Source organism: Gadus morhua, chromosome 23, assembly GCF_902167405.1.
Source record: "Gadus morhua chromosome 23, gadMor3.0, whole genome shotgun sequence".
NCBI classification, from domain to species: domain Eukaryota; kingdom Metazoa; phylum Chordata; class Actinopteri; order Gadiformes; family Gadidae; genus Gadus; species Gadus morhua.
In genome coordinates, this window is record NC_044070.1 from 12,351,931 (window position 1) to 12,375,959 (window position 24,029).

Below are 24,029 nucleotides of genomic sequence, written 5' to 3' on the forward strand. Positions count from 1 at the left end.
TGAGCTGGGAAAGGTTCCGGTTCAAGGGGGCGGGAACAAGTGACAAACGTGTTGGAGATAAAATATAAATCTGTTGATACCGGTGGATGAGAGACTTTAATCGAACCAGTTGTACTGTACAGTTATATACATTTCTTTGTGATGGTACCCCGGTTTTTCCCTTAGTGCTAGCCACAATATTTTATCATCTGATATATTATTGACCTGTCAATAATACCCTTACGCGTTATCAGCAGCATATTTCATTATTCACAAAATAAAATCACTCGGATATGATTATTATTATTATTATTATTATGATTATTATGATTATTATTATGTCAATTGATGATGCGATATCCAATGATGTTGTTAATACTTCTTTGGGGACAGTAGGCTACATGTAATACTAATATAAGTCATATGATTAAGTATGATATAAAATCATATCGTATTCCTTAGTTTATTGCTAGTTTATAGCATACAGCATAGTGTAGTCCACTATCTACTTATTTTTGAGACGGTGCCCTGTCATAGTGAAAATAACATATTATTTGTTTCATGCATTTGTAAGTAGACCTAGCTTTAATATTTTTTCTCCATAATAATGTACAAACTTTTGCAAACGTTGTTGGTTGTATGCATGAAACACTGTTTGGCAAGACGGTCAGACGAAGTTGCAGGAGTTGTGGAACAGTGTAGCCTGCTGGCAGGGTTAACGTCCTGCAATTAGGAATGCACAATATAATTAAGGATCTCATTCGACAAAAACTAGCCTACTTATTGATATTTAAATTTAACATAAACTGGAATTTCGTAGGCTATGTATAGCGCCTTCCTTTATATCGCCATGCATTTGAATAAACGACACGAAAACGATGCACTGTAATTCAATTAGTGTCCACTAGGTAGAGTCATCCAACTCAGTATTATACTGAGAAAACCCACCAATGCGGCTTTTACATTTGATTAAATCGTCTAATTAAGTGTTCATATGTTAGCAGCACACATTAAGATATTCAATATTTTTTGTTGAGGTTCTATAATTTTGGGAACGATAATGATTTGTGTTAGGATTGCATGCATGTCAAAACGTTGTAAAATATCTCTTTCTCGTTTTTCTGCATACAGCCCTATTTGTGACGACACACTATCTTTTATTCATTCATACCGGAACAGCAACTCACACAGTTTGTACAGAGTCTCAATATCAAACAGACAATGTTTGTTATAATCCATGATTCTAATTCATAATTCATTTTTTAACTTCACTTCTAAAGAAACAACTATGGGCTACATATCCCTATTTTGCCAAGCAGCATAGCTGAATAGCCTATGATGTGGTTTGTCTTCAAATCCTCTGCAAAATTCCCTGCAGTGTACATTGCACTCTTGATAAAGATGCAGTCAATTGAATGTGCCCTATTGTTTAAAAGGATTCCCTTTCATATCCCAATGTGGACTTGAATTTCAATCAAATACTTTAGTGGACTACAATAAAACCGCATTTTCCATTATAAGGGATTTGGGGGTAAGAACAAACCAATACCAATTATTTATGGCTTTATGTCTAAAATCAGCCATATCTGTTTGAGAGGAACATGTCACCGGCAAACAAAAATCTTTCAGACTGAATAGGTCAAATTAGAAAACATTTGCTTTATTGTTATCAGCCTTGACTGTCCACAGTGAGGGCATAATCAAAGTGGAAGCACGTCATAATCTGGGAGCCATTTGAACAAGCTCCATAACTTAGTATAACACCTTTTGATCATTTCTTTGCTGATTAATTCCAGATACAATTATCTGTGTTCTTCTTCTTCTCACCACACCGCTTTCCTTCTCGATCCAAACTTTACTAACAAGCATGTAGCTAGTGACCAAAAATGGTTGAGATAATATCACAGACTGGGGGATTTGTTTCAGAACCATTTGCTTGTGTGTGTGTGTGTGTGTGTGTGTGTGTGTGTGTGTGTGTGTGTGTGTGTGTGTGTGTGTGTGTGTGTGTGTGTGTGTGTGTGTGTGTGTGTGTGTCTCAGAGTGTACAGTCCAACCACAAGGCCACACAAGGCTGTTATCATGGGTCTTAGACACAGTAACACTATGATTTGGTGTCACAACATCATCAGGCCTTGCTGTTCCCTCGCTCATCTTAAAACTACTATTTTCATGTTTTGGGTTGTTCTTAAGGCATAAATAATTGTTGTGATGTCACAAAAAAAGTGGACACTTGAAAACATTTATTACAAATATATGAAAGCCTTTCACTAAAAACAAGCACTGTACAGAACCAAAAATACTATGCATTTTTTTTAAACAATAAAATGAACAATGTAGCATAGTTTTTACAAATCGATAGAAAAGTTAGGTTATTAAGAATATTAATAATAACTGATCTAAATCGGAACAATATGGCTGAACAATACATTCCTATTAGTTTAACTTAAGTCAAATCAAATTAATAAAGTCACAAACACAACTTTACAGTAAGTGCATAAAAAATTGCAGAAGCATTTAGTAATAGCATAACAAACATGAATCATCAATGTTAATAATCTGTGCTTTTTGAAACCATATACATTCAATAACGATGGCACTTTTCATGTAAACAATGTGTGCTACTAGCCAATTTGTTCAACAGATATCTATAGCAAAGGACCAATAGCAAATATTCTCATCAATAATAATTCAAAACGTGAAGTGTAGCGGTGGCTTGAATGCCAGGCTGTTTGGTAATGCGTGGTGCATCTAGCTTAGTGGGGGGGCCTAAAGGCTCTGATTCCATTATGATATTTGCTTCTGATTGCCTAATGTTCCCTGATCAAATTGAAATCATGCATTGCATTGGCCAAGAACAAACTGCACAATAAAACAGAAATCCCATTGAAGTAATGGCTTTCTTTTTCCCTTGAAGCCTATCTATGAAGGGATCACAGAGGAATGAATGTGGCCAAACTGTGGCTTGATCATGAGAGCAATTGGAAAAAAATATCTGTGAAATCTTTTTTAGGGGGCTGTGGGGATGTCCGCCATCAGACCTTTCTCACTGTAGGCTGTAGGTGTTCTGGAAACATTGCAGCCTGGCCCTCAGCTTCTTGTTCTCTTCCTCCAGCCTGGCAACTGAAGCCTCCAGGCAGCTCATGTAGCTCTTCTTCCTCTGCCTGCAGGCTTTGGCTGCCTCCCTAAGCAACGGGGGACACAAGCGCCTGTTGACACTCACTGGCCATAATAAGCGCCTACCTGAAGAGAAAACAAATCCACCTGCTTCGCTGCTGGACACGAACGACCCATGGGACGTGATTGGGTAATCTATGAACTAAACGTAATAAATGTGTTTTTGTGTGTGTCCATTTTTATGTGTGCACCTGTAAGAGCGTGTGTGTGTGTGCTTTTGTGTCGGTGTCCAAAACAAAGGTAGATTCCCAAAGACGCAACCCACACTGCCGGTAATCCGTACGCATTCCCCGGTCCCCTCTTAGTCATCCCACGCATCACTCGGCTTTGTGTCGGTAGATGTCTTTGAGGGCCCTTAGCTCCTCGATCAGAGTCTTGTTTTGGTTCTCAAGCACGGCCACACGGTTCTCGAGGCATTTCACATACTCTTTCTTCTTACGGCGACATTCCCGAGCAGCTTCCCTGGGAGCAACGACAACAACAGCAAGTCAGTCTGGATGTGAAACGACCAAACAGCAAGAAGCCTCCGCTCGAGCGCACCGTTTTCTTTACAGCAGAGCTCGAAGATAAAAGCAAAGTGGTGCTTTGGCTCCCGGCCTTGGCGTAGGAGCCTTCGACGAAGCAGATGATTATGAAGCCTGACTTCAGGGAGGATGACGGCGCTGACGGGACATAGTAAAACCTCTAGCACGCGTGGCATCATTCACGGTGTCTACAATGAAATGGAAGGCTGTTTCCAAGCAGAAACAGGAACAAGTCCAGCTAGAATCGATCAAAGTAGAAACATCTCACGCGACTGAGATGTTTCTACTACGCATTGTTAGCATTGTGATTCATATGGATTAGTGTCAAAGTGAAATATTAAGCTGCTATGGTTCATCCATGGAAACTATCAAATGTGAGTTTGAGTTGCACAGAAAAAGATACCGAAAAAGCAGGAATACAATAGCCAAACCCAGCACAACTCTTTACGACTGCACAATTACAGCATGACACAACCTCCCAGGCAATAACAGATGTTTGACGGGGAAGCTTCTAACGGAGAACAATTACACGGTTGAAAATAAAAATGATTTTGCCAGAGTTGCAAGTTGCACGTCATCTATCTCGCTTTTGTCGTTAAAGTGCTGTTAGTTACACAGTGAGCAGAGCCAAGCAATAAAAGACAGGTGAGTGATTGAGCGGGAATGGAAGAGTGAAGTGGAAAGTAGCATTCCATGGGTGGAGGGGTAGGGGGGAAGGGGGAGGGGTAGGGTGGAGCTACATGGTGGTGGTCTTGCTCAGTGGTCCTCACCTGTTCTTCATGAGGCGGAGCTCCCTCTTTTGGGTGATCACCTCAGGGGGTTTCTGGGGTCCGTGGAGGTGGGCCATCCCCACCCCCTGGGGCAGGCTGGAGGCCGGGGTGTGCAGCTGGTAGGCTGACATGTCCCCTGTGGCAGCTGGGGGAACACAGTCAAGCAGACGAGCAGTCAGAGCTTAAGAGAAACCCTGCCATGGTTGTTTCTCTCAACCTGTCCATACATATAGGCCAAACATTGTTTTTTAATGCTTTACCTTGCGAACACTGTATTTTACTTTGTTATAATATATTATTATATGTAATACATATATAAATTCAGGGTCGGCTTGATTCTGTTTGTTGTGTTTATCTTACAGTTAAGACTAGTTAGGACCGAAGGACGGATAGTTCACCGTCAAACCATTTTCACTTTCAACTTTATTTTTCCTGTATTTTCTAATCATCTATTAACCTCAGACAAATCTAAAATAAAGAGAGAGAGAGAGAGAGAGAGAGAGAGAGAGACAGACAGACAGACAGACAGACAGACAGACAGACACAGAGAGAGACAGAGAGAGAGAGAGAGAGAGAGAGAGAGAGAGAGAGAGAGAGAGAGAGAGAGAGAGAGAGAAGTTGTTAAGCAAATCGTATAACGCATAAAGACCACATAACACACACACAAACACACACACGTACACAGATACACAGATATCGGGTGCTGCTGTTATCTACGTCTCCTTCTTATCAACGCACTTTCGCCGTGATAACGGAAACTAGTCGCTCTGCCTGTGGCGTAACAAGAGGATGATTAATCCTGCAACACACTGTCGTCACAAGAGGAACTGCCTATAATCACAGCATGACCGGCCACTGACGTCAATGTGCATCACAGCCACTAGATAGCATTTACATTCTCACTGCTGGGGGTCTGGTTCCAGGAAAAGGCAGTGACGTCAGCCACTGCTGCTATGTGCTTTGAGTGGGCGAGAGTGGGTGGAAGAGAGACAGTCAGAGAAGGAGAGAGGCGAGGGAGACGGAGGGAGCACAGAAGGGAGAGAGCAGGAGGGAGGAAGGAAGAGAGAGAGAGGGATAGCACAGAAGGGAGGGAGCAGGAGGGAGGGAGGCAGAGGGAGAGCCCAGAAGGGAGAGAGCAGGAGGGAGGGAAGCAGAGAGAGCGGGAGAGCCCAGAAGGGAGAGAGCAGGAGGGAAGGAGAAAGACAGCACACAGAGAGTGGGGAGAGGGAGGGAGGGAGGGAGGGGGAAGAGCAAGAGGTAGCGAGTCAGAGAGAGAGAGGGAGTGAGAGAGAGAAACTGCAAGTGAAGAGAGATAGAAACTGCAAGTGAAGAGAGAGAGAGTGAGGTGGAAATGTTTTCAAGCATGTCCAGCTTGTTGCACACAGCAACAAGCGTTAGAATTCATCAAGTAGTATTGTAATTTTGAACTGCGATTTCCGACCAGCCAGATCTAAAACCCATGTTACCCAGAGATATAACGTTATTAATAGACCTCCCTACATAGCTCTGGTTCTAAGAAACATCCTCAGCAAAATATAGATAGAAACTAAATATTAACTTAAATACTAAAAAGCTAAACTCAAATTCACAAAATCAAGGTTTGTTCCTCTGCATTCTGGGTTGAGCATCAAAGCTACATTTGTCAAAGACCTCCTGTCAACAATCATGGTATGCAAAGTTCTAACTTCTCAATGACAAATCCATCCAAGTCAGCCATATAGTCCTTCAGAATTCGCTAACAGCAAGGAGAAAGAAAACATACCTGTTTCTGTGTCGTCCCCTGTCACAGCCATATTCTACTCCTTTTAGTGTTCAGAGCACAGCCTAACTCTCCCCTTCAGGGTCTCTCTATGACTGAAATGTTACCACACTCAGCAACTAGGCTCTGTGCGCAATTTACAATTAGAGGCATTGACATCACCATGACATCACTGGCCTCCTGATGTCAACAGCACGGTTTCCTCAGTGCAGCCCCCCCCCCCCCCCCCCCCCCCCCCCCCCCCCCCCCCCCCCCCCCTCCCTCCCTCCCTCTCCCATCGCAGTAAGACAGGAGCTCTGCTGTTTTATTGTCTTTCTTCTGGGGAAAGGATTCTTCCATTCTTTTTTTCTTCCCTCGCTAGAGTTTAGTACATAGCAAACGCCTGTTGCTGTGTTGAATATCGCTGGCCTTCTTAAGCACATTCAAAAGAGAAGGCTTCCACTGAGGGAAGTTTTGAGGAAATTGCGTCACAGAAAATAATTTAATTCGTGTTTTCATAGTAAATGAACTAGTAAAAATGTCGGTAAAATGTTTTTCAAATCTTATAATCTCAAAACTTTGTGTTTTGTTTCACTCTTCATACAGTCAAGTGAAAAAAGTAATATCTGTTCCCAGATAGTTAAATCTCTTTTTGCCGTAATAAATATAGAAAGCCAGTTTTTTGGACACAAGGGAAAAGATTCAAAAGATGAACGCAATCCAGTTATTCAAAAATGTGCCAGAAAGCGATACAGAAAGATAGTGGCTATCATTGTCAATTAATTTATTCCGACAACAAGGATAAGTAGATACCAAAGAGATTGTAGGGTAGATATACCAGGGTTCATATCGAGTCCTACAGCTCCCCCTATTGGATCATTAGCAGACGAGCAACATGAGCTCGTTTGAGAACATCATGACATCATCCACAGCTTTTTTTAGATCTCTAAGGTATCTTCTCCTTTTACCATTTATGGACAAGTGAAGCTAAAAGTGACTCCTCTAAACAAATTAGTCATTGCTACCCTGTAGAATGGACAATTTGATATCATGGAAACCACATTTGCACTTAAAAAAGTATGGTCAAATTGTCAAAAACGACATCCATATCAAAGAATAGGTGTGAACTTTAAAATGCAAGTTAGCGGTTCTTGTTTTACCTGGATATATTGTACTGTTTGTCTGCAGATAGAATTGCTGATAACCATCTCCAGTCTTCCCACTGTGAAGAATAACAGGCCTATTGGGTGGAGGCTTTAGTCCTGCAGGGCTGGGTTTGCTCAGAGGGGGATAACTGGTCATGTTCACGGCCAATGGATGGCCCTTGATGGAAGCTCCTGAAGTCGATGCTAAGTGAAAGATTAAAGAAGATACATTGTGCATTTATTATTATTATTGGTGTGCTTTAGAGTCTAATTATTGTGCTGGGAAATGTGCAATGGCTTACATCTACGGGATGATACAGAAAACCTTCTTAGCCAATTAATAAATATGATCAGTAATAACATTGTTTTAAGTATGTTTCCTTGGTCTATGATACTTACTGTATTGAGTATGTTTAGTAGGCAGCACTACTGGGGCATCGTTTGGCTTTCCAGGGTGAGCGGCCACTTCTGTTTTTACTTTCAACAATTCAGGAAAAAGTGTTTGGGGTGGAGGTGGTAGAGTTGACGATGGTGTACACTGGGTTTGATTCCTCCTGAGCAGATAAAGTATTTTTATAAGCCAACGTTACATTCCCAGAAATTAATGTTGGTGATGAGTAATATTATTAAATTGTAGCATACTGCACAGTTGGCCTTTATACTGTACTGCAACTATACTATACTGCCATTACCTGTAGGGTCGCTTTGGAAGATGCTCTCTCTTTTAGGAAAGATATATCAGGTTCAGTTAATCAAGGTATATTGTAACAGAATATAAATGCCACATCTTAACTAACGTTAGTGGTATTCATGTATACCTGTAGGCATTCATGGGAAGTGCGGATCTGCTTCACTTCAGCCTTCTCCATGTCCTGAAGAACAACTTTCGTCTCTTGGCGAATAACAGCCTACTGTCGTTATTCACCTGACGTTAACTAGGGTTCACTGGGTAGTAGTACTAGATTGGCAAAATTATACGTTTTTAACTTCTAACCTCTGCTTACAAAATAGATCATGAAAACTGTAGTTGCGGCTCCCTCTCCTGGCCATGTATATTTCAGTCTAATGCCAAATACCGTGTCATTTATTAATCTGTCAATAACTAGTTTGCTACCGTAAAGTTTGAAAAGCAGTTCGTTAGAGTGAGTTTAAGCTTTGACCTAACGTAAAACTTTACCTACTATGTATTTGAAGCATAACAGCAAATATTCGAAGCACATCAGCAACAACAACAAATGCGTTAGCAACTGCTGTTGGGTTGTAGTCACTTACGTCAAATGGTGACGCGTTGTGAGCAAGATAACCGTAATCAAATGTGACGAATTAAAGTATGAAACTGAACCGTGAATAATTTAAGACGAGGGTTCGAAGGGAAGTGCAACGGTTTTATTGGAGGGGCACGCACGTGAAGGGTTGTATTAGTCCAAAAATGATCGAGCCTGTCAAAGAATTCTGATTGCAGTTCCGCACCGTATGTATACTAACGTTACTGTGATTTATGACGAAGTGTTACCAACAAGCTGTTGAAGTACAGTAAAAATGAACTCTCGGATAAAATGGATAAAAAGGGTGCATACCCTTTTGATTTTAGAATATGTTTTCTAAATTGTATGTATACAACATTATGTTGATAACCGGTACGCGAAATAAAAAGTAATGTCCTAAGAGGATGCCGTAGGTGAGACGATACCATTGAAAGAGAGGGTTGTAGTCAAATGTCTGCTGTTCTAAAGGATGAATACGTCTAGATTGGATTATTTTTGTTTATAACAACGAATTATTAGATTTATTTTTCATAATTTTGTTTATATGTATGAAACAAAATCCTATATTTAATACAAGTATACAGGCAACGATTGCCAAAACACCCCTCCAGCTGATCTGATGGTTAATTCCTAGAGGTAGCGTAATGGAAGACCTGTAAGTGGGAGATATCAATTCTGTGACAGCGGTGAAACTTGAGTTTTGTAACAAGTAATAAGTGTTTTGAGGTATGTGACATTCAACACTCAACATTTGACCTCGTTAACTTTGATTTGTTGACAATGATACCACGGGTTACTGTGTTGTCAGAGCATTATAGTTAAAATGCCAAAGAAGAAGCCCATTTGCTAATGTTAGCTAGGCGAGTTCTTGCTAGCAACTAGCCACTGGCTGCAAAACTGCAAGGGAAACTCTATGGCGTTTAGCAAGAAGTAGTAGCGTGTTAGCTTAATGCTAGATAGCCTTGTTAGCGATCCTTCCTATTTTTGGAATGGTATTTCGCTAGCTTGTAACTCAACATTTTCATAACTGGCTGTTATAGCTTTTTAAATAGATCGTTCATTGACATACTTGTACATTTCACTATTTAAGATTGATGTCTGGTTACCATAATGCCATACATGAATGCAATGCGGTATTGCAATGTTTTCAAACGTCAAGTCAACTGGGTTTAATACCAAGATGGAACAGCGGGCCTAGTTCACATTCATATATAACATCATTGTGTGTGTGTGTGTGTGTGTGTGTGTGTGTGTGTGTGTGTGTGTGTGTGTGTGTGTGTGTGTGTGTGTGTGTGTGTGTGTGTGTGTGTTAAAAAATCGTTCTCGTTTTATGTTTTGTTATAGGTTTATTGACGTGTTATGGTTACGAAATTTACTTAGGTGTTGTACTATGTTGGTGATAATGGATGAACTTGACCACACGGTGTCTTTGGCTTCCTAGTTAATTTGACCACTACATATGCGGTAGTGTCTGTGCGTTCGAAACCTACTTCATACTTTGATATTTTGAATGTTGTCATGTGAACCCAGCCATAGACATTTTCTCACCACAACATGGGCCTATATAAAGGACAAATGATGTTATTCAAATGGCTTGCCATCATGGCTACATTAGAGTTGCACAGTTACATTGAATCATAAACACAAATGAACTGATAGGAAGTGACTTTCTCTTTCAATGTCCTGTTTTTCTGCCTGCTGATTCAGTGTATTCTTTTCCTGGCAGGCCTACAAGGAGAAACCATACAATGTCCTTGAAGCCGAGGGTGGTGGATTTTGATGAGACATGGAACAAACTACTGACGACAATCAAGGCAGTCGTGATGCTTGATTATGTGGAGAGGGCCACATGGAATGACAGGTTCTCGTATCCTTTGCAAAGCCCTAGATTTAAAAACACAAGGCTGAAAGCTATTTAGATGTTGTTGCAGCCGCATTATGACTTGCTAAATTGGGTTATATAGTTCAAAAGGTGGAGTGGTTGTCATTATCAAAAGGTCACTGGGTCATTTGATTCCCTACCGAATCTGTTGGGATGTTTCTTAGGCTATTCTTTTTCTTTTTTTTTTTACTTACCCCCTTGGAATAAAAACATCAATACTGAACTAGTGAATGATTTACACTGTCTACATCATCGATACCTATGAACTTGAAGGCGGACTTTTGCATCGACAACATGCATATTTGATAAATGTATTGATAAAGGTACCGGGTCCAAAATTACTTTCAGAATTGTCTATCCAGAAAAGTAATTTTACATGCCAAACACAATTTTTATATTCCCAAGCATTTATATAATATCTAACACAGAATTTTCAAAACAGATTGTCAAGTGTATCCGCCATTGGCTGGTGGTAGATTTTCATTTGGCACCCTGTTTGGGTATATCGTGCCTATGTACATTTTAGAGTCTAACATTTCCATATTCAAAGCTATTCTATTGTGTCAATTAACTCTAACACACACATTTGAGTTTTTTTTGTCACCGTTTATTCTTAACACCCACACCAGTGATATATATGCCCTCTGTGTGGCATATCCAGAGCCACTTGGGGAAAGATTGTACACAGAGACCAAGGTGTTTCTTGAGAACCATGTCAGACAACTCTACAAGGTAAAGCATTGAGCCTGCTAACCAGTCATGTACACACAGCAATGCTCTACATGCATCAATCAATTTCCTGTTGCTAATACAATCATATTACGTGATAGTTACAACACTGTAATGAGTCAACAAACAGTGGGTTCCTCTTTAAACCTTCCTGATAATCAATTTCATGATCAATATAGTTGCTCTGCAAATCAATCCAGCATTGGTAAACCGAATGGCACTTCCTAATTGTATTGATGATTTTTTTCTCCCTTAAAAAAAATCCCTACTTTGCAGCATATTTGAAATGGCATCTCGTTCAAATGATGAAGTATCACTGTGTGTGTCTGTGTGTTACAGAAAGTCCTGGATTCGGAGGAGAAGGTTTTGATCATGTACCACAGATACTGGGAGGAGTACAGCAAGGGGGCTGACTACATGGACTGCTTGTACAGGTGATATTACTGATCCCTACATTCAGATGTTGCTTCTTTTCAAAGTCACCAAAAAATGGAGCATGGATATCTTTCCTAAATCTGTGGATGACCACAAAAACCTAGCCACCTCCAATTAAAAGAGCACAATGTTATATTCGATCAGTAATGCTATATGTTGATATCACAAGCCAGGATTGCACAAACTGCTATTTTCCTGATTCATTATTAGTATCTTTACATCAATACCGCCTATGAGTGATGTCTGATCTATAATCCGCCTTGGACATGTCTGCACACATGCCTTTGTGATTGACAAAAAATTCTGACGAGACCACTAACTCGTATCTCCTTGCCATCAACGCCATGCTGCCTTAGCCGCTCGACACCGTAGCAGTGTGTCTGTGGGGTGGGGGGGGGGGGGGCGCGCGCAACAACAATGACTAGAAGTAGAAGATACAGGCTAGGAAGATTTTAACCGTGTCCAGATGAGACATACTCCACAGCACACAGGGAGCTCATTGACTGCAGCCTAAAAAGGTGAGAAGGCTTTTCATCGATGTCTTTCGGTGCATTGTTTGACAAGAGGGCGTACTCGTAGCGCAATGACCTTCTGGTGTGAAATGCTGGACCAAATGCCGAAGTGGTGCCCAAAGGCTTTGGGCTTTGTCACTCTGATGTCATCGAAGCGCTATTACAACAGCTGGGTTAATCTCCGCCCTTCCAAAACACCACCCCTCTATTCTTTTCTTGTTCAGGTATCTCAACACTCAGTTCATCAAGAAGAACAAACTGACGGAGGCAGACTTGCAGTATGGCTACGGAGGAGCAGACATGAATGAGCCCCTCATGGAGATCGGAGAGGTACGGACTCTCGATATACATGAACATTTGCTGATTACTGGAGCCAATCAAGTGACCCAAACTATCTTGCGCAAGACAAATTGGGGCAAAGATGCCATCGTTAGGTTCAGTCACTTAGTCCATTAATGCTTCCATTAAAGCCCACTCTCTATAAAGATAGGCTACACTTAACCATAGACTTATAGCCCAATTCATTGATCTCAGTTATAGTATGCAATGCTTCATTTGGTCAATATTTCTTAACAGTAGGCGAATTACAAGATACCCTGGCCTAAACAATATCCCAACTAAAACACACGTCAACTGGATGGATCTTACTTGTTAAACAGTCCCCAATGGATACAACAATAACATCTCTGTTTAGATGTGTGTCCCACTAGCTCTAACACATTTAGGTAATTCAGGTGAACTATGAAGCCAGTTTTGCTCCGGTGTGGGTGTGACGCACATAGCCTGAATGAATCAGAGATGAAATACGGGTAAATAAGTGCAGACCTAGTGGAGCTTTTTTGCCCATAATTAAAAAAGTGCCTACAAAGTCGTACATGAGCACTCGCAGAGATTTGATCTGTGTTTGAATAAAATTGTGGTTGATTTCTTGCATCCCTGGTGACGATACCTCTCTTTGCTTGTGTTCACAGCTGGCGCTGGACATGTGGCGGAAACTGATGATCGAGCCACTGCAGGCGGTCCTTATCCGGATGCTTTTAAATGAAATCAAAAAGTCAGTTCCTTCAGTACCATGCTTTTACTGACAACTTTTATTTCCCCCCAAGAACCATTGTATGTCATGATGAATTAGAGTGATTAGTTATCAATTATCGGAGGGAGTTCAAAGACATACTCCATCATGCTTCTGTTCTGCTGCCCATGATGAGTTGGCCGGCGCACTGGTGCATAAATTAGAGCTTTTGCTTGAAACGTGGCCAGGCATTTTTAATTCTACGTGAACCATTCAACGACCTGCTCCAATGCGGCCTGTGTCCCTGTCTTGTAGTCTACAACTCCAAGTGGCCCAGTCCTATGGTAGGACCCAGCCTTATATTTGTCTTAATGTTGTTGCAGTGACCGATGTGGTGAGGACCCCAACCAGAAGGTGATCCACGGGGTTATCAACTCCTTTGTTCATGTTGAACAATACAAGAAGAAGTTTCCACTTAAGGTGAGCTGTCCACCCCCTCTGACATTGGCTGCTGTTACAATATACATGGACAGGTGTTTATTCAGCCATAATTTACATTGATCTGACACTTTGTGAAATTTCAGACCTTGTTGTTAATTCGTTTTTGTTGGAATGAAACAGACTTTTTCTCTTTTTTTTTTTTAAACTGGGTGAATCAAACTAAGGGAGAAACTGAAGATGAGGTCTAGCTAGAGAACATTGTAGCGAGGAGAAAAGCACAGGCTTTAATGTCTTCTGGACGGCTGCTCTCAGATGTCCCTTCCTTTGTTCACTGCCCTCCTAATGGAGCGTAGCTTCCTGATGCACTACATCCTGTACTCCTGAGATTTTCGGCCACTTGCACTCTACTAAATGACCACGTGAGGAGAAACTGTTGATGGATAGTAGCGCAGGTGTATAGTGTCGTAGGTTTTGATGCTTTACATTTATGATGGGATGAATGTTTCACCATCAAATCTTTAGATTTACTGTTTATGAAATGTATTTAACGTACTTTTGGTATTTGTGCTTTACATTTTTACAAGTCAATGCTGTATGATACACAATTATATTTACTGCAGTGCTGTTTCTGTACGACAGTGTGCGTGTTTGTGACTCAAATTCTGGCTTTGTTTGTACATTGTGCCTCCACTTGCCTTTCAAGCCGTGTGGGATTAACCTCCTTCTCGCATTCTCCAGTTTTATCAGGAGATCTTTGAGGGGCCGTTCCTGACGAAAACGGGCGAGTATTACAAACAGGAGGCATCCAATCTACTGCAGGAGTCCAACTGCTCACAGTATATGGAAAAGGTGTGTGTGTGTGTGTGTGTGTGTGTGCTATGATTGTGCGTGTGCTATGATTGTGTTTGTGTATCCACGCTCTTATCAGGCAGGGGATTACACAGCCAGGGATTGCTTATGTCGCTCCTGTCAATCGGCCAACATTATAGGTTAATCTTGTGTATTAGCCATACCGCTAAACTGCTAAGAGCGAGATCAGAACCTCTGCTAAACCCACCCACACCCTCCACCCCCGTGTGTGCTGCAGATCTGTTCCAACAATCAGATTACGATGATGAATTGATGTACAACAGCAGCATCAGATAAGAGCCAGCAGGCCCCAGTGCAGGGCTTTGCCCTTACGCTCCACTCAGGCCCGGTTGAGGAACAGTGCTTTATTCCAAACTGTTTTGATTAGAATCAGAATTCATTTCATCAACACCCACAACCTTAACATATGGTTACATGTCTAGTAGATGCTCATGCATTTAATATTACAAAAAAAGTACATTGTCTTTCTTTTTTTAATGATATTCTCCTCAAAATACTAGCACAGGTTTCATTCACATTCAAATGCAAAATACACAACGGACTAAGAATAGGCATTCTTTTAATTATTCATTGAATTAGGTATGTGTGATTACTAAAATATAGGCTTCAGTACAGTGGAAACAAAAGCCTAATGAATATACATAAGGCTGATTCAATTAAACCACAATGAAACGTGTCTACACACAATATTCGGCTCCTGCATTCATTTACTGACTATGAATAGCCCGCACCTACATGGTTGGTTCTATGAGCTTGAAATAAGCCACTTTAAAGTGCAGTAATCTGAACAAAGTATTTAAATCTGCCATGTTCCAACTGCGGAATATGGCTGCAAATCTTTGGCTAAAAATACACCAAGCCTTCAGTGATTTCCTGTCACCCATCTAAGTGAGATGAAAAATGTAAAAAAATATGCTCAATACATGCATCTCATTTTCTGCTGCCCTACCATATCTCAGTTCATCCTGAATAGCTTGGGTGTTACCCACCAAACCACGTTAACCAGTGCGGCATGGTAGTTTTGGAATGTGGACTGTTACACCCCTAATATTCTCACACACGTCATTTCTTTGGTAATACTTTGTTTACAGTTCAATCACTTGGGCTTTGGTGTTGCCGAGCCAAATTAAACTGACTATGGTGATTTGACTAAGCAGAATCTTGTTAAGAATTGGAGAATAGTTAATTCTAGTATAGAGTTCATTTTGCTTCTAGAACAAGTTTGACTGCTGCAACTGTCAACACAATCAGTGTATTTTCCCCCAAATAACCCCATTCCCATGAACCTCACTGACCTCCACTTCCCTGTCCTCCTTTGACTCCCCACACCACTCCCCTGCTCCCCCCCCTCTGTCCCTCACTCCCCTCATGGCGCCCTGCAGGTCTTGGGACGGTTGAAAGACGAGGAGGTGCGGTGTCGGAAGTACCTCCACCCCAGCTCCTATGCCAAAGTCCTCCACGAGTGCCAGCAGAGGATGGTGGCCGACCACCTGCAGTTCCTGCACGGCGAGTGTCAGAACATCATCCGGCAGGAGAGGAGAGAAGGTACGCGCCGCGGCCACGGACCCCCGCTGCGGCTAATTTGGGGGTTGTTTATTCCAGATCCGGTGCCGCTTACATTTTTGCCTACCGACTTATGACATGCTCAAGGCTGTGATGCATCGCTTGTAGTGAAACCGTCAGCCTGGGTCTCCACCAGTGGTTTGCTGATGGAGGTTTTATTGTAGTTACCATTGACTTGATAAACAAAGCGAGAGCTTGGTTACAGTTTTTTTTCAGTTCAGTATTGGGTATGTAAAGGAGAAGTGAACCCCAGCAATAATTTTTTATTGTTGTTGATATGTTTATATGATCTTCAACATATGTGCGTGTGTCTTCTTTTCTTCTCCTGACCCTCCAGACATGGCCAACAAGTACACCCTGTTGCGGGCCGTCGCCAACGGTTTACCTCACATGATCCAGGAACTACAGGTCCACATCCACAACGAGGGCCTCCGGGCAACCAGTAACCTCTCTCAGGAAAATGTAATGCTGTGTGTGTGTGTGTGTGTGTGTGTGTGTGTGTGTGTGTGTGTGTGTGTGTGTGTGTGTGTGTGTGTGTGTGTGTGTGTGTGTGTGTGTGTGTGTGTGTGTGTGTGTGTGTGTCGTCTTGAGAGCGCATGCATGTGAAACATTTTTCTGTATTTGTACAGTAAAATGCCTCCTGCTGTCTGTTGGAGTGACTTATCTGCCCTATTTTTGTGCAAAGTCAATGTGTCTAACGACCAGTCTGTATTCTCCATTGTCTGACCCTTGCCTCTGCTTCAACAGATGCCCACCCAGTTTGTGGAGTCCGTTCTGGAGGTTCACAGTAAATTTGTCCAGCTCATTAACACAGTTCTGAATGGAGACCAGCATTTCATGAGCGCTCTCGATAAGGTACTTATCATATACAGGAGGGACTGCTAGCTAGTCGCGATTGGACTCTTATTCCTCATCCATCTATCTGTTCTGTATAGTTAGATTTGCTGGTCATAATTCTGAACCTGAACTCTTGTCACTTTATGTACATTTCTTTTTTTTTTCGTTTTTGTTCAGAATTTATTTATATGTTTTAGACCAACTCCACCCAGGCCACATTCAACAACATTTATTTTTATCTTTAAACAATTATAGTAGTTAATAAGAATATATTTTAACAAAAGTCTTACCTGAAGCTGTAACATGATGCATGTTTAATATAGTTATAAAATCCTTTGAGTGATAATATTTGTTTGTTTGGATTGAAGAGTATATTGTAAAAACCTCTGTCCTTTGCTCAGGCTCTGACGTCCGTAGTCAACTACAGAGAGCCCAAGTCCATCTGCAAAGCTCCTGAACTGGTGAGTGGGACACACACACACACACACACACACACACACACACACACACACACACACACACACACACACACACACACACACACACACACACACACACACACACACACACACACACACACTCTCACTCACAGTGACCCCCGTTCCATCTCCATTCCCCATGCAGCTGGCCAAATACTGTGACAATCTGCTGAAGAAATCTGCAAAGGGTATGACCGAGAACGAGGTGGAAGACAAGCTGACCAGCTTCATCACGGTCTTCAAGTACATAGATGACAAGGATGTCTTTCAGAAGGTGACACCCGACTAGACACTAACCCTCTCTGCCAATCTCGTTATTTGAAAATAAACTATGCTTACTGCGATGATGGTATACAAAAGGGTGAACTCCTGACAGAATAGGAGCCAATACCAAACAAGTCTTGAGTGTGTCTCTCAACATTGCCAAATGCCATGTAGTAATACTATGCTACTTTGTTATAATTAGATTGATTAAAGGTTGCCCTGTTCCCTGGATCACTGCCAGCTACACATTTCAGTTGTTCTGTCATTTTCTAAAAGCAATCATACATTATTTCCAGTTTTACGCCAGAATGCTAGCGAAACGGTTAATTCACGGCCTGTCGTTGTCGATGGATTCGGAAGAGGCCATGATCAACAAACTAAAGGTAAGCATGCCTCAAAATGACAAAAAAAAAACGAATACTATATATCATTGTTATAACACGAGGTCTCAAATCATGTCATTTGTCCTCTGTCCTTTGTACCTTGATGACCCCATCGATCCGGGAGCTTGACTGAGCACGAAAGCGCCACGAGACGTACAGAGTGTAGCCTTGCGCTGCATAGTTCTTTGGCCTGCTCTACCATTCGCGTCTTCGGCACCGCAGTGCGGTGCCGGAGCGTGTCGGGGGGGCAACACGTTGGTTCACTGCGATTATCAAATGTTTTAGCTATTGATGTCTTTTGGATCATGCTAATGTTTTAACACAAGTCAATTATTATTTCCACTATAGCTGGCCCGAATACATAGTTTCAAGCTTTGGATAATTGTGAGGATTTCCGATAGAATATCCAAATGTTCGGAGATAATAAAAGCATCTTTCCCCGCCTGAATCTGAGCCGGCGTAGACCCGTACTGCAGAATCACGTTTATATCATATTATAGTTTTTTTCCTTTTCATGTCCAATCTGATTTTACTGGAACTGGAGCCAGCAGCCAACAACAGAGCCGACGGTTATACCCGGTGACTAAGTACGAAGTACTTACTACGAAAAACCCACGCACAAATGCGTGTTCATTCAAAGTTTCTTGTGTGGAGGACCGCGTTGACGTGCATCAAAATTGACCTCCGGCCTAATTTAGCATTTCGCTGTGCATAGTGCGCCAGTCCGCTGCGCGTCAGACTGGCTCTGTGTAGCAGCTCTCTAATTAGAGTGGGAGTGTATCCTTACAGCTCGAAGCTATACGAGGTGATGCTTTTGTGCTTAGTGTAGCAGCGGGTTAAGTAAAACTCTTAACGTTACAGCAAGCATGTGGCTACGAGTTCACCAGCAAACTGCACCGAATGTACACGGACATGAGCGTCAGCGCCGACCTCAACAACAAGTTCAACAACTTCATCAAGACCCAGGAGACGGTGGTGGACCTCGGCATCAGCTTCCAGATCTACGTATTACAGGTGAGGAGGGACAGCACACACACATTGGGCCTGCGGTGTTTTTCAGCCAATATTAAATGAGATGGATGGATACTAGAGTGGTGAATTGTACAGGGATTGTTTCATTGTTTTTCATGACGTTTGTATGTGTTTGTTTGTGTTTTACAGGCGGGTGCCTGGCCCCTAACACATATCCCCTCCTCCACCTTCGCCATCCCCCAAGAGCTAGAGAAGAGTGTACAGATGGTGAGTTGTCACTTACTAGAGAAAAACCCAGTCAGGCATGGTGACCGCGGCAGGGAGCTGAGGCCCTGCTGGGAGTCTATGAAAAAGGGCTCTGTTGCACTATGTCATGTCTGCCTCTGTCTTCCTTTACAGTTTGAGTTGTTCTATAATCAGCACTTCAGCGGGAGGAAGTTGACCTGGTTGCACTATCTTTGCACAGGTAACACTCACACACACTCACGCGCACACGTACAGATGCACCACTATGTACACACACGTACGTAAACACACACGCATACATGGACACACAACATGTACAGATACACTTACTATCACGTACACACATACACACGTATGTGCACACATACACCCACACCCAAATGCACACGTACACACACAGATACACACTGGTGATAAATCACAATAGTCATGACGGAAGAATAACATCTTAAGAAGCTTATTTAAAAATTTGGACTAAACACGCAAGGGCATTAATGGTGCAACAAGCGACGTTCACAACCCATCACAAAATACCCCCCTCCAACATCCTGCACACACACACACACACGTGGCAATTAAAGGCTCAGGCCGTAATCCTACCGAAATTAGAGGCCTGGAGTGAAAGGAATACCCGGTCCTGTGTCTCAGTGGTTTAGCCTGCCGACCAGTCTTCTCTCTTTGGCACGCAAGCCGTTAGGTTTAGCACGGCCAAGCAGTGGCAACGTGTCGTGAGTTGGTTCACGACCTCACCGTGGGATTTGAGGCTAACATAGGGTGATGGAGAAAACATACGTTTTCCAGACACTGACACCCAAACAGGTTCTTGGGTTGCCTTGGTAGCGTCTTTTTTTATGTTTCCATCTGTTCACCGCACATAAAACAAACGGCTGTCGAGGGAGTTTATTTTCACACAGGGATACCGTGCGTCAGCAGTATTGTGTTGATCAACATTTATATACAGTGGAATATATCCAGTGCTCCTTCTTGCTATTGTTCCTGATTACTTTCATTGGTTAGGGTCAATTCAAACGTTTTTAAAGTGAGGTGCCGCAACTGATGCCAAGAACACAGAATATGCATATATTTTTATAATTCCCTAAATGAGGGATGACGTCAGATCAAGAAACTAATAACAATATAAATTGCATTGCAAAATGTGTCAAAATTAGAACTGTCAAGCGATTAAAATATTTAATCGTGATTAATCGCATTAATGTCATAGTTAACTCACGATTAATCGCAAATTATTTTTCTATGCTAAATATCCCTTGATTTTTTTGGCCCATAATTCTTCTCATTTTTATTCTCTTATCAACATGGTGAAGTGCATCGGCTTGCCTTGTGCAAATGATTTTTTATTGATAACAACATTGGCATATACTGATCAAAACAGGACGATACAAAAAAAGAGCCTATAGTGCAATTAAACGACTGCTTTGAACAAATGTCATTTGAACATTGACATTTTTTTTTCTTATAATTGCGTTAATCGCGCGTTAATTTTTTTAACGCCGTTAAAATTGGTTTGCGTTAACGCCGTTAATAACGCGTTTAACTGACAGCTCTAGTCAAAATACAAGAACACCTTTTGTTACAAAATCGAATCAAAATTTAAATGTGAAAATAAAGGAAAAATGTGAAAATGATTGATCATCTTTCCCTATGTGGCCTACAGGCGAGGTGAAGATGAACTACCTGTCCAAGCCCTACGTGGCCATGGTGACGACCTACCAGATGGCCGTGCTGCTGGCCTTCAACAGCAGCCTGACGGTGGGCTACAAGGAGCTGCAGGACGGCACCAAGATGAACGAGAAGGAGCTCCAGAAGACCATCAAGTCCCTGCTGGATGTCAAGATGCTCACCCACGACTCTGAGAAGGTGTGTGTGTGTGTGTGTGTGTGTGTGTGTGTGTGTGTGTGTGTGTGTGTGTGTGTGTGTGTGTGTGTGTGTGTGTGTGTGTGTGTGTGTGTGTGTGTGTGTGTGTGTGTGTGTGTGTGTGTGTGTGTGTGTGTGTCAACTCAAAGGGACACCTCCTTTGTTATTGCATATTAGGTGTTGCATATAGTGATGTTGACTACTGCTGCTATAATTGTATTCTGTTGCCACAACCCTATGTTTTTGAAGCAATACCTGTCACATTGTTTGACATCTAAAGAGGTATTTGGCACGATGTAGGGTAAAGTCAACCAGGCTGCCACTGCATGCACTGTGAGACAATAACAAAAGCCTTCTGGTGATGAATATTAATTCACTTAAACTCTTTCCTGCAGGAGGACATCGAACCCGAGTCCACGTTTTCACTAAATATGAGCTTCACGAGTAAAAGGACAAAATTCAAGATCACGACGTCGATGCAGAAGGACACACCGCAGGTGAGATGAAACGCACTGACACACAGTTCTTGGTGATGATGGGAGATCGTCTTGGTGTGATGCCTGGTGCTGAGGCTCAAGCCCTTCTATTCTCTGCCCCTCGCAGGAGATGGAGCAGACGCGGAGTGCTGTGGACGAGGACCGCAAGATGTACCTCCAAGCCGCCATTGTGAGAATCATGAAGGCCCGCAAAGTGCTCCGGCACAACGCCCTCATCCAGGAGGTGGGTGGGAGCTACAATTGTGTAGCCTTGTGTGACACGCGCACAATAAAACAGACCGTTGCCCACTAGAGTGGATGCTAAACCTGGGCAAAACGGCAAAAGTGCAATAATGATAATCCATTTTTTAGTTCAACCGTTATGGTGTTCTGTGTTTGACATGATGAAAATGTGTTGAACAAAAAATAGACTTGGGAAATCATTTACTGAATCTTATGGTTGGGAATGTGGATCTTGACAACCAATGAGGTAAAATCCTTAATTGTTCATATTATATTGGTGTCCTGATAGTCAAGCTCTACTACAACGTTCCTATAACCAAAATCCAACATGATTTACCACTGTCATTTTAACGAGGAAGAGACGTGTGGGAAGTTAGAAAGTTGGGAGTGTTATTCCCAACAAAAAAAATTCATGTTGTTGGGAATAACAAGTATGTCCCCAGCATACCAAACAGGGCCCCATCAGAGGGAGTAGACACTGTGTACAGGTGGGGAAACCCAGATGGAATGTGGACATAAATACACATGGTACACTTAATTGTGATTGCTTGAGGGTAGACTTGCCCTGGCAATCACGCAGAGGTTGGCTACAACAAAGGATTTTTTGCGGAAAGGACCTTAACATAAAAAAAACAAACGCAGAGACTTTCAAGACACACTCACGCTCTCTCAGGGACAGATCATTGTGAGACTCAGGTCGGAGCATGCCTACACTTCAAGAGGTGTTTAGCTGGAAGCTGTTGGCCCCGGTTCACAAACACTAACTCACACACCTCCATACATGCACCGCTCTGGTATGCCACAACCGTTTTATATAAGTTTAGTCAACGTGCAAACGGTGATCGTGTTTCGTCTCCCTCACCACCATACTTATGTAACTGTCAGTCTTTGTTGCACCTTGTTTTGCTCTTTGGTTGGTTCCACTTGTGTTCCACTTATTGTTATCTACCCTCTCCCGCCTGCTCCACCAGCATATGTGCATGTATATTTGTGAAATGCCCATTAGATCTGGTGCCATGGCTGGCCTCACCTGGCATGTTGTGCAACAAGCCTGAGTCAGGCACATTGTCAAGATCATTCCACTTTATAACGGCTTTTGTTGTGCAATGTTTTTCATCTTTTATTCTCAATTTAAAAGTAAGGGCAAATATAAAATAGATCTGAATCGAAAAAACTGCGACTAAAAAAACGGTGAAACTAACTGAACCTTTGACTCCTCTTTTAAACCGATTCACCCCAAGTGGGACCACATACGAAAACTAACACGGGTCGTGTCTCGGCAGGTCATCAACCAGTCCAAAGCCCGGTTCAACCCCAGCATCAGCATGATCAAGAAGTGCATCGAGGTGCTCATCGACAAGCAGTACATCGAGAGGAGTCAGACGTCGGCGGATGAGTACAGCTACGTGGCGTAGACTGAAACAGACAGAAAACGACACCGCGCAGAACAGATGCCTGGTCGGGGAAGCACCCCCCCTACCAGACCGTCCATCCAAGCTGACGGCGGACGCAAGGTTCAAATAATCCTCTAGGAACACAGAAAACACAAAAAGACATCCTCATCATCATCTGCATCATCGCCATCATCCTCATCCAATGGATTTTGACTCTGGCTGTCCACGGAGGGGACCAAAGCAGGACTGGAGCCTCCGTCACTGGCTTGGCCGGTTGTGGGGGAAAGAGCAAGAGAGAGAGAGAGGGTGGGTCTCAGTGATTCACGTTAGGCAGCAAACAGACACAAGCCCAACCGCCTCCATCGATAATTTAGCGCCATGGCCCCTCCACCCACAGTCTGTTTTTATGCTGTTTACAACATCACCAGTGCCACGCAAACCGTGCGTCAGTGACGAAAAAAAGTAATGCCTAACAGCTTCTTGTGCAAAGGAGCTGATTAAACACATTAGATTGACCTAACCAGGATACGAATAACTAAATGAAAGAAACCGATCTGGAGAGGAATGGGAAAAGAGTGAGCTGTGTGGTGACTAGACACATAAAACGTCTTTTTTTTCTCCTCCGTTTTGCAGTTGTTGTGTGTTTCCTTTTTTTAATGTACCAGACATAGAAAAAATATTGTAATAAAACTGGTATACTGACTATTGTATCTTCTTTAAAATGTAAAGGAAAAAATGAGGTGACAAACGAGATTATGCTGCTTGTCAAATAAATAAATAAACAACACAGGGTTTTTTATGTAAACATTTGTTTATTTGTT

The 24,029-nt window shown here is 42.3% G+C and overlaps 2 protein-coding genes across 8 annotated transcripts; one reads left to right on the top strand and one right to left on the bottom strand.

The window, feature by feature from the left end:
* Positions 1-2,197: 2,197 nt before the first annotated feature.
* Positions 2,198-8,484, bottom strand: LOC115537324 (cAMP-responsive element modulator). Of its 6 annotated transcripts, XM_030349161.1 has the most exons (7): positions 8,149-8,484; positions 8,023-8,051; positions 7,730-7,884; positions 7,346-7,534; positions 4,448-4,592; positions 3,580-3,615; positions 2,203-3,161 (listed from the first exon to the last, which is right to left on the bottom strand). In XM_030349161.1, the coding sequence occupies exons 1-7, from the start codon at positions 8,197-8,199 to the stop codon at positions 3,023-3,025; spliced, it is 744 nt and encodes a 247-aa protein (XP_030205021.1). In that variant the 5' UTR covers positions 8,200-8,484; the 3' UTR covers positions 2,203-3,022. The 6 variants fall into 6 exon arrangements, with proteins under 6 accessions (XP_030205024.1, XP_030205026.1, XP_030205025.1 ...); XM_030349163.1 differs by lacking the exon at positions 3,580-3,615 and having other exon boundaries at positions 8,149-8,475; XM_030349162.1 differs by having other exon boundaries at positions 2,203-3,615; positions 8,149-8,460.
* A 118-nt stretch (positions 8,485-8,602) lies between these two features.
* Positions 8,603-24,013, top strand: cul2 (cullin 2). Of its 2 annotated transcripts, none has more exons than XM_030349155.1 (21): positions 8,603-8,801; positions 10,322-10,462; positions 11,107-11,209; positions 11,546-11,640; positions 12,378-12,483; positions 13,125-13,207; positions 13,549-13,645; positions 14,345-14,455; positions 15,859-16,021; positions 16,377-16,501; positions 16,787-16,894; positions 17,278-17,337; positions 17,501-17,629; positions 17,916-18,002; positions 18,864-19,016; positions 19,164-19,241; positions 19,374-19,440; positions 20,896-21,098; positions 21,491-21,592; positions 21,699-21,815; positions 23,098-24,013. In XM_030349155.1, exons 2-21 carry the CDS (start codon positions 10,344-10,346, stop codon positions 23,227-23,229), a joined length of 2,238 nt encoding a protein of 745 aa, XP_030205015.1. In that variant the 5' UTR covers positions 8,603-8,801; positions 10,322-10,343; the 3' UTR covers positions 23,230-24,013. The 2 variants fall into 2 exon arrangements, with proteins under 2 accessions (XP_030205015.1, XP_030205014.1); XM_030349154.1 differs by lacking the exon at positions 8,603-8,801 and adding an exon at positions 9,207-9,321.
* Positions 24,014-24,029: the final 16 nt, after the last annotated feature.